This window comes from Nematolebias whitei, chromosome 18 (assembly GCF_014905685.2).
Source record: "Nematolebias whitei isolate Nwh7 chromosome 18, NemWhi1, whole genome shotgun sequence".
Lineage (NCBI taxonomy): Eukaryota > Metazoa > Chordata > Actinopteri > Cyprinodontiformes > Rivulidae > Nematolebias > Nematolebias whitei.
The window spans coordinates 41,140,615-41,150,662 of record NC_056515.1 but is presented as its reverse complement, the minus strand read 5'-3'; the positions used below and the strand labels follow the sequence as shown (position 1 = coordinate 41,150,662).

The window sequence follows — 10,048 nt, the reverse complement described above, 5'->3', positions numbered from 1 at the left end:
TTACCAGTGGTTTTGGCACTGTGAGCAGGTGCCAGGTCGTGCTGAAAAATGAAATCTTCATCTCCATAAAGCTTTTCAGCAGATGGAAGCATGAAGTGCTCCAAAATCTCCTGATAGCTGCTGCATTGACCCTGCCCTTGATAAAACACAGTGGACCAACACCAGCAGATGACATGACACCCCAGTGACTGTGGAAACTTGACACTGGACCTCAAGCAATGTGAATTCTGTGTCTCCTCTCTTCCTCCAGACTCTGGGACCTTGATTTCCAAAGGAAATGCAAAATTTACTGTAATCAGAGAACATGACTTTGGACCACTCAGCAGCAGTCCCAGGTGAGATGCTTCTGACGCAGTCTCTGGTTCAAGAGTGGCTTGACCTGGGGAATGCGGCACCTGTAGCCCATTTCCTGCACACGCCTGTGCACGGTGGCTCTGGATGTTTCTACTCCAGACTCAGTCCACTGCTTCCGCAGGTCCCCCAAGGTCTGGAATCGGCCCTTCTCCACAATCCTCCTCAGGGTCCGGTCACCTCTTCTCGTTGTGCAGCGTTTTCTGCCACACTTTTCCCTTCCCACAGACTTCCCACTGAGGTGCCTTGATACAGCACTCTGGGAACAGCCTATTCCTTCAGCAATTTATTTCTGTGTCTTACCCTCTTGCTTTAGGGTGTCAATGATGGCCTTCTGGACAGCAGTCAGGTCGGCAGTCTTACCCATGATTGCGGTTTTGAGTAATGAACAAGGCTGGGAGTTTTTAAAAGCCTCAGGAATCTTTTGCAGGTGTTTAGAGTTACGTCGTTGATTCAGATGGTTAGGTTAATAGTTGTTTAGAGAACCTTTTCATGATATGCTAATTTTTTGGGACAGGCATTTTGGGTTTTCATGAGCTGTATGCCATAATCATCAGTATTAAAACAATTAAAGACCTGAAATATTTCAGTTGGTGTGCAATGAATCTGAAATATATGAAAGTTTCATTTTTATCATTACATTATGGAAAATAATGACCTTTATCACAATATGCTCATTTTTTGAGAAGGACCTGTATATGTATGTATATATATATATATATATATATATATATATCTGATAGATTCCAGTTTGTAAATGTAAATAATAAAGCTTCTTCATACACCAAAGTTAGTCATGGAGTTCCTCAGGGCTCAGTGCTTGGGCCAATACTCTTTACTTTATATATGCTTCCATTAGGTAAAGTTATTAAACAGCATGGGATAAATTTTCATTGTTATGCTGATGATACACAATTATATTTGTCCATTAAACCCATTGAATCCAATCAGCTACTTAGACTACAAGCATGTCTTAAAGACATAAAAACCTGGATGACCCTTAATTTTCTCCTGTTGAACAGACAAGACTGAGATTTTGGTTTTTGGACCTGAGCACCTTAGGAATGAATGTTTCAGTCTTTCTCCCTCCTTAGATGCATTAATCTGTCCTCCAGCTCTAATGTTAAAAATCTTGAGTGTTATTTTTGATCAGGACATGTCTTTTATCCCCCACATTAAAAACGTTACTAGAACCTCCTTCTTCCACCTGCGTAATATCACTAACATTAGAAACATCTGATCTAAAGATGATGCAGAAAAACTGGTCCATGCATTTGTCACGTCTAGACTGGACTATTGCAATGGTTTATTATCTGGGTGTCCAAATACTTCTTTAAAACGTCTTCATTTGATCCAACATGCTGCTGCCAGAGTCTTAACTGGAGTTACTGGGAGAGATCATCTCTCTCCAGTTTTAGCTTCTCTCCACTGGCTCCCTGTTAAATCCAGAATAGAATTCAAAATCTTACTTCTAACCTACAAAGCTCTCAACAACCTGGCTCCATCTTATATTACAGATCTTATTGTTCCATATTTTACTAACAGAGCACTTTGCTCTCAGACTGCAGGTTTACTTGTGGTTCCTAGAGTTTACAAAAACAGAATGGGAGGCAGATCTTTCAGTTATCAGGCTCCTCTCTTGTGGAACCAACTTCCAATCTCTGTCCATGAGGCTGACACATTGTCCAGTTTGAAGACTGGGATTAAGACTTTCCTTTTTGATAAATCCTATAGTTAGGGTCGGCTTAGGTTTCCTGAGCTGTCCCTTAGTTCTGCTGCTATAGGCTTAGACTGCTGGAGGACAAACTGACCACACTTTTCACTCTGCTGCTGTCTTTACTTACTCTGCTCAACCTGTTTTGTATTTGTAATTATTTGTTCTATCCTTAACATGTTTTTTTGTCTTTCAGATACACCTGGACCTATATCTGGACCTGGACCTATATCTGGACCTGGACCTATATCTGGACCTACCATTCTGTGTTCGTCTGTCTCTCCTTCCTGTCCTCTCAACCAGCCGGTCAAAGCAGATGGTCTCTTGTCCTGAGCTGGTTCTGCTGGAGGTTTATTCCTGTTAAAGGGAGTTTTTCTTTCCACTGTTGCCACTGTGCTTGCTCAGGATGGGAGACTGCAACAAAGCCAAGATTCAACTTGTCTGCTGGATTCCTTAGATAGAGAACTTTACTAACTGGCTTTTATGTGAATTTTCCTGTAAAGTGCCCTGAGACAACTTTGTTGTGATTTGGCGCTTTATAAATAAACTGAATTGAATTGATCTGAACCCGAGTGTGTTCTGTTGTTGGGACTTCTGTGCTAGTCATAGTTTGTCCATCATGAACACCATGTTCCAATATAAGGGTGTCCATAAGTGCACTTGAGACCAGGTGGACCTAGGTTGTAGATGATGATTGACTTCATAATCATGTCATCTGATATGAGGCCGTTTGTTTTGGATACTCAGGTGAAGAGAGGAGCAGAGCTGTCATTTGATCATCACATGGTAGTGACTTGGATCAGATGGTGGGGGAAGATGCTGGACAGACCCAGTAGACCCAAACATGTAGTGAGGGTTTGCTGGGAACACCTGTCAGAAGAACCTGTCAGACAGATCTTGAACTCACACCTCTGGGAGAGCTTTAACTGCATCCCAACTGAGGTGGTGAGCATTGAGTCTGAGTGGACCATGTTCCACAACTTGATCGTTGAGGTAGCTGCCTTGAGCTGTGGCCGCAAGGTTGTTGGTGCTTCTCACGGTGGCCATCCTTGAACTCAGTGGTGGACACCCTGGGTTAGAGAGGCTGTCAAGCTGATGGAGGAGTCCTGTCAGTCCTTGTTGGCTGTTGGGACTCAAGAGGCAGCTGAGGAGTACCGGAGGGCCAAGAGGTCCACAGCCTTGGCTGTTGCTGAGACAAAAGCTCAGATGTGGGAGGAGTTAGGTGAGCCCTTGGATAACGATTCTCTGTTGGCTCCGAGGAGATTCTGGCAAACCATCAAGTAGCTGAGGCTGGGGAAACAGAACTTTACTAACTGTGTTCAGTGAAGGTGGGCTGCTGTTGACCTCAACCAGTGATGTTGTCGGGAGGTGGAAGGAAATACTTTTTGGACCCTCTCAAAGCCCACTGGCACATCTTCCATGGAGGAAGCAGAGTCGGGGGACTTTGAGGTTGGTCTGTCCATAACCGTAGCTGAGGTCACAGAGGTAGTTAAAAAGCTCAGAGGTGGCAGGGCTCTGGGGGTGGATGAGATTCATCCTGATTTCCTTAAGGCTCTGGATGTTGTGGGGCTGTCTTGGTTGACACACCTTTGCAACATTGCATGAACATCGGGGGCAGTGCCACTGGACTGGCAGACTGGGGTGTGAAAGGGTTTTTTCCTCGTAACACCTTTGTAAAGAATTCACACAAGACAGAGTGTAAGATTCTGATAAGAGCTTTGCAGAGGTGGGAGTTCTTGCCCGACCAAACGTCAAAGGAAGAAGTCCCACCTCTGCAGAGGCTCTTATCAGAATCTTACACTCTGTCTTGTGTGAATTCTTTATAAAGGTGTTACGAGGAAAAAACCCTTTCATCTTGGCAAGCCAGCCAGGAGCTCCCCGCATCTGTTCATCGGTGGGGCTCGACAAGGACGCGCTGACAGCCGGCAGCAGACCACCCGAAAGCCCTGGGTGAGCGATTACGTCACAGGCCAGCGTAATAGGTTCGACTCGAGGCATCGAGAACAGACCGGCGGAGATCCGGCCCAACTCACACAAGGCAGAAAGGCGAGTATGAGATTTTTTTTAATGACAGAAAAGGGAAAAACAGTTTAAGCCGAGACCCAATAAAGTACAGAAGTGAGGTTGTTTGCCCAAAACAAGCCGATACCTTGTTTTGAAGTGAGACTGGTTTGCACATATAACCAAGACCTAAGAAGTGAGGTGTCACAGTCAAGACCTGTTTAAACAGTGAGACGTGCGCCGAGAACTTATTGACTATTTTTGGTGAGGCGATGAACGAACACTAGTGACATTTTAATATAAAATAAGTCAAGACCTCCTCTGAACAAGTGAGATTCTAAGGGTGGTTAAGAAACTTACAAATAAGTAACGTGAAAAAGTGAGATTTTCACAGGTTACCAGCACAAGTGAGACCTTTCCTGAATCAAGATCTTAATTGACAAAAAAAGTGAGACTATGGTCAAGATCTTTTCCAAAATTTTTGAGTGAGACTCATAAGCTGGCATTATTCTGAACAAATTGTGAGACACGTGCAAAACTCCTGTCTGTCTATGTGTGTGTGTCTGTCTGTGTGTATGTTTTTGAAGTGACAGGCTGATCCTGTGGAGGATCCTTGGCTGTACTAACAGACGGGACCCGAAGCAGATTTGCTTACAACCTTTTTTTAAACTGAGTTTGGGTTAAGTGAATCTTTTGGATCTGGGGAACAAAGACTGCAGCTTTGTTTGTCAGACAAGATAGTACCCACTAACGGCACAGGAAAAAGTGCTAAAATACCCTCGTCTTCTTCGCCTGTAAGCTTACTGATCATTATGAGTTTACAGATAACTGTTCACTATCTTTTGTTCCGGATTTTATAATGTCCTTCTAGCTGACCGCTGACTTTTTCTGTTATCTGAAGTGCTGCCGGCTCTCTGTCTGGGAGGCCACAAGCACACACACACACACGCTCGCAACCACGTCACATTGCACTGAAGCTTTAAGCTGCATGACGTGCACTAAGAATGTTATCCAAATTTAGATAAAACACTGCATGATGTTAAAAGATAGATTGACTTTGATTTTCAGTGGCTTGTCAGTTCTATCAGAAATAAGTCAGTTTTTGTTATAAGTACTATCTACATCAGGTAAGATGGTTACTGTTTATAATCTTCCTCAACTATCCCTTAAACTGTCTGAATTCACTTCATGTCAAGAGAATGGCTCTGACTTTGAGTACCATGTCATGACAGTGATTGTTGCTTAACTAGAACAAATTTGAGATGTCTGAATTATAGTTCAGGATTTATATTTTTAAGGTTGTGGCGATGAGTTTTTAATTAAGAATTGAAAGTAGCAGAAAACAGTTCTGACCTTTGAAACCAAACCCTTTCAGGGTGGTTGGTGGTTTCCCTCTTCAAAAAGGTGGACCGAGGGATGTGCTCTGGGGGCATCACTCTCCTCAGCCTCCCTGGTAAGGTCTATTCAGGGGTACTGGAGAAGCAAGTCCGATCGTTGGTCGAACCTCAGATCCAGGAGGAACAATGTGGGTTCTGTCCTGGCCATGGAACACTGGACCAACTCTTTATTCTCACTAGGGTCCTTGAGGGGTCATGGGAATTTACACATCCAGTCTACATGTGTTTTGAGGACTTGGAGAAGGCATTTGACCGTGTTCCTTGGGGTACATTGGTGGGGGTGCTCCACGAGTATGGGATTGGGGACCCGTTGTTATGGGCTGTTCAGTCCCTACACAAGTGGTGCGAGAGCTTGGTTCGCATTGCCGGTAGTAAGTCAGACCCCTTCAGGGTGAGAGTTGGACTCCTCCAGGGCTGCCCGTTGTCAGCAATTCTGTTCATATTTTTTATGGACAGAATTTTTTGGTGCAGCCAGGGGGGTGGAGGGTTTCCGGTTCAGTGGCCTCAGGATTAATTTCTACTCTTTGCAGATGATGTGGTCCTGTTGGCGTCATCATGCCGTGATCTTCAGCTCTCACTCGAGCGGTTCACAGCCGAGTGTGAAGCAGCTGGGATGAGAATCAGCACCTCCACATCTGAGACCATGGTCACTGGTGAAGATTCTCAGTCATCCAGGACATGGTAAATTCAAAAAAGTTCAAGATAAAAACTAGTGAACTTTATTTGTAAAATAAGACGTTTCGCTTCTCAAATACATCTACACTCATCTCCAGGCCAGCGGTCACTCTTTCAGGGATGAAGATGTTCACATCCTGGACAGAGAGGAACGATGGTTTGAGAGAGAAGTAAAGGAGGCCATCTTTGTGAAAAGAAACCGTCCATCATTAAACAGGGGCGGAGCCTCCAGGTTCAACTGTCCCCCTCTTACAATGCTGTGATTGCTAGTATCACTCAACCCTCTGTGAACAGTAAACAGCCATCAGGTGCTAATGATCCATTGTTAGGCTGATGGTCCTTCTTGAGCATGTGATCAGCTGGTTCTGGTTGTCAGCAGCAAAACTGGTTGATCCACTCTGAGAAGGTGCTATTTAAGAGACTGAGCTGAATACAGCACCTCAGACTGAGGAAGTCCTCAGGATGAGAGACGAAACGTTTCTAGATTTTTTTTATTTTTTTTACTATCCAGAGGACCAGATTTAACTTTTTTAGATTTTTCTACCTGGATTATTGAGCATGCATCAAGATGTCATCTGGACAGTTTCTTTTTTGTTGTTGAAACATTTCACCGTCCATCCACAAGGCTTCATCATGTCGATGAGGAAGAGGGCCGGCATCGGAGAAGGGGGCGTGCCAAAGGCACCATCTTAGCACCAACATAACTGGTTTGTTCCACTTTGGAGTAAGCTGTTGGGGGAAGAATCAGTTTTGTTGTGTGTTTCCTTGACTGATGAAGCCTTCTGGATGGAAGGTGAAACGTTTCAGCAAAAAAAGAAACTGTCCAGATGACCTGACTGAAAAATGTTGTATTGTATACCTGGATTATTGAGCATGGACTTTTTTGATTACTAAATATTATTACAAAAAAAACATTAAAAACATTATTAAAAACATTAAAAAAAACATTATTAAAAACATTAAAAAAATTATTAAAAACCATTTATTAAATAATGATATGAAAGTGTTTCAGTGGCAACAAACTGATTTACAGCACGTTTATTTCAAATCAAGGACACATTTGTCTCAGGTCTCACCAGTTGAACATCCAGCAAGATTAAACTCAAATCAATGTTTCTCCCTAAAAAGAGCCAAAATAAATAAATAAATGAATAAACACTCATTGATCAAAGATTACAGATTGTACCGTTCCATAAAGCAACTCAAAGAATAATCTGAACTCGTGTGATACACGAAGAAACGTCAGTGAGACACAAAAACTCGAGAACAATAAGAAGAGCTCGTTAAGACAACTCGTTATTTAAATAAACTTAATATATTAAGAGGAGCAACAGTGGTGGACTGTTTTAATTTCAAATCATTTCTACATTTTCACAGTAAAAAGGTCAAATTCATTTAGCCTTTATTTATCCAGGTTAGTCTCACTGAGCCACGAGAACTCATTTTCAAGAGAGACCTGTTTTAGGGAGCACATGGTGGGGGTTAAGGGCCTTGCTCATGGGCGCAGAGTGGGGCGAATGAGGGTGGGGGCAAGTGTGGGTGTTTCACCTACCCCACCCACAATTTTTTGATGTTGTCGGGGCCGGGGCGTGAACCGGCGATCTTCGGATCACAAGCCCACCTCTCTAACCTCTGCGCCACCACTCCCCAAATCAAATTCTTCTTGCCTGAGGACATAAAGTCTGACAGAATGTTCTAGAAGAGTCCACACCAACAGAAGAGAAATGACCAACATGTTTAGAAGCTCCTGCACCTTTGAAGGTTTTAGCTCATTAAACGTTTTATTTCTTCACAAACAATGAGCATTATTGAAAACTTCTCTGCAGACGAACCTTCAGAGGACCAGTCAGCTCCTGGACTCTGCTGGTACGACTGTCAGCTACTACCAAGGCTTTGGAAAACTCCACTTACGACCATTCCATTTAAATCCATCCACTGGTTCAAAAGATATTTTGCTAAGAGACAAATAAACACGATTGTCCGTCTTTCATGAAGGTGAGACAAGGTGGACTCTTTGACATGCTGTCCTCTGAGAGACGACAGCTTCTGATTGGAGCATTTCACATTGAACACCAGAATTCTGATATTTTCAGAAAGTTGAGACTTGAAACTTGTTCTTCGTCTGAAGCTGGACCAAAGAACGCAGCAGAAGAGAAGACAGAAGGTCAGGATGTTCTGCGGGAGTCCAGTCCTGCGGTTGGAGACAGTTCCCCGGACCGCTGTCTCGGTCCAGAACTGGACAGTTCCAGGTTTCTAAATGCTCTGAGTTGTGTAAATTCACGTGCAGATTAAAGTTCACGTCCCTCATGGAGAGATATTTGGGTCAGCTGCAGGACTCGGACCGGAGCTGACTCAGATCCTGGAAGGTTCTGGAAGTTGACATGTGGGCCCTCCTCCTCTGTTTGATGCGGGATGAGCTGTCAATTATCTGTTCCGGACACCAGCCCAGTCCAGACGACCGCAGGTCTGGAGAGTTCTGACCTCAGAGGGACGTGCTGGGCTCTGTGGAGTCCAGTTCTGATGACAGAACGTCAGACAGAAGGTTCTGATCCGTGTGGGCTGACTTCCTGTTAGTGTTGAGGCTTCAGTCTAAAAACAGAACAGCGTCCTCTCTGCTGGGTCTGGTGCTAGCTTCTACTTCCTCAGGTATCGTCCATAAATCAGAGCCAGTGGCCCAGTATTGTCCGCCTGACAGACTTCAGAGTTCTCATTTCCACATCCTCCATGTTGAGACAGGCCAGTCCTGTCAATAGATCCCACAACCTGTCTATATGTGAAGGAAGTGTTGGAGGTCTGCTCCATGGTTCTGAACTGAGGAAAAATGTCTTCAGGGTAAAGTCCATTTATTTTTCTGGGGAAGAATATTCCACGTCTGCATGACTGAATCCACACCAGCATCAAGAAGTCACCAGTTTATTGTTGTCCAACCAGAAATAATTGCAGATAATAAATAATTACAGATAATAAATAATTACAGATACAGAGCAGTAGTTTGGTTCTGGTCCAGTTCAGCGTTTCAAAAAGCAACAAACATTCATTGAGATGGACACACACAGGAACACACACCAACCCAGCTGATGCTTCTGCACCATCTAGGTTCAGTCCAAGTCCAGGTTCTTAGTGGACTCAAGGGTCAGACCAGGTCTATGTTCTCTGAGCAGGAACTGTCAGATCTGCTCTTTGAAGGCTCCTTGAGCAGCGGTGGAGGCAGCGTTGGCAGCAGCCGTCTGGACCGTCTTGTTGGACATGACGCCGGTGGCGAACTCCTGCTGGGCCTTCTCAAAGCTGGCGCCGGTGGTCCGGTACAGCATGTGGACCTGAGGTGTGGATGAGAAGAATCAGGACCGTCACAGACTAGCCCTGAATGTTTTGTCCATCTGTGGAAGTTCTACCTTTTTAAACATGATGAGGGCGAGGACAGCCAGGGAGGTGAAGAGCGCTGCAATGATGATCATCAAGATGCCGACTGGGACGCTTCTGTTCAGAGCGGTCAGAGCAGAAATCCAACCACTGTGGAAAAGAACATGGTTAAATACCAACACGGGACTGTTTCTCCATGAAGAACATCGTCACAAACCAACAGAGAATTGTTGTTCCATGAAGAACATCGTCACAAACCAACTGAGAACTGTTTCTCCATGAAGAACATTGTCACAAACCAACAGAGAACTGTTTCTCCATGAAGAACATCGTCACAAACCAACAGAGAATTGTTGTTCCATGAAGAACATTGTCACAAACCAACAGAGAATTGCTGTTCCATGAAGAACGAAGTTAGAAACCAACAGAGAACTGTTGCTCCATGAAGAACGTAGTTACAAACCAACAGAGAATTGTTGTTCCACGAAGAACGTCGTCACAATCCAACAGAGAATTGCTGTTCCATGAAGAACGTAGTTACAAACCAACA

The 10,048-nt window shown here is 44.1% G+C and overlaps 1 protein-coding gene across 1 annotated transcript in view; it reads right to left on the bottom strand.

Annotated features, from left to right (window-relative positions):
- Nucleotides 1–9,299: 9,299 nt before the first annotated feature.
- Nucleotides 9,300–10,048, bottom strand: part of LOC119424602 (secretory carrier-associated membrane protein 1) — a 13,143-nt gene continuing 12,394 nt past the window's right edge. Inside the window, exons 8-9 of the mRNA XM_037692089.1 lie at nucleotides 9,531–9,648; nucleotides 9,300–9,455 (exon numbers count right to left, since the gene is read on the bottom strand). Coding sequence (XP_037548017.1) covers nucleotides 9,306–9,455; nucleotides 9,531–9,648 — 268 coding nt within the window. The 3' untranslated portion in view covers nucleotides 9,300–9,305. The remainder of the gene's footprint in view (nucleotides 9,456–9,530; nucleotides 9,649–10,048) is intronic.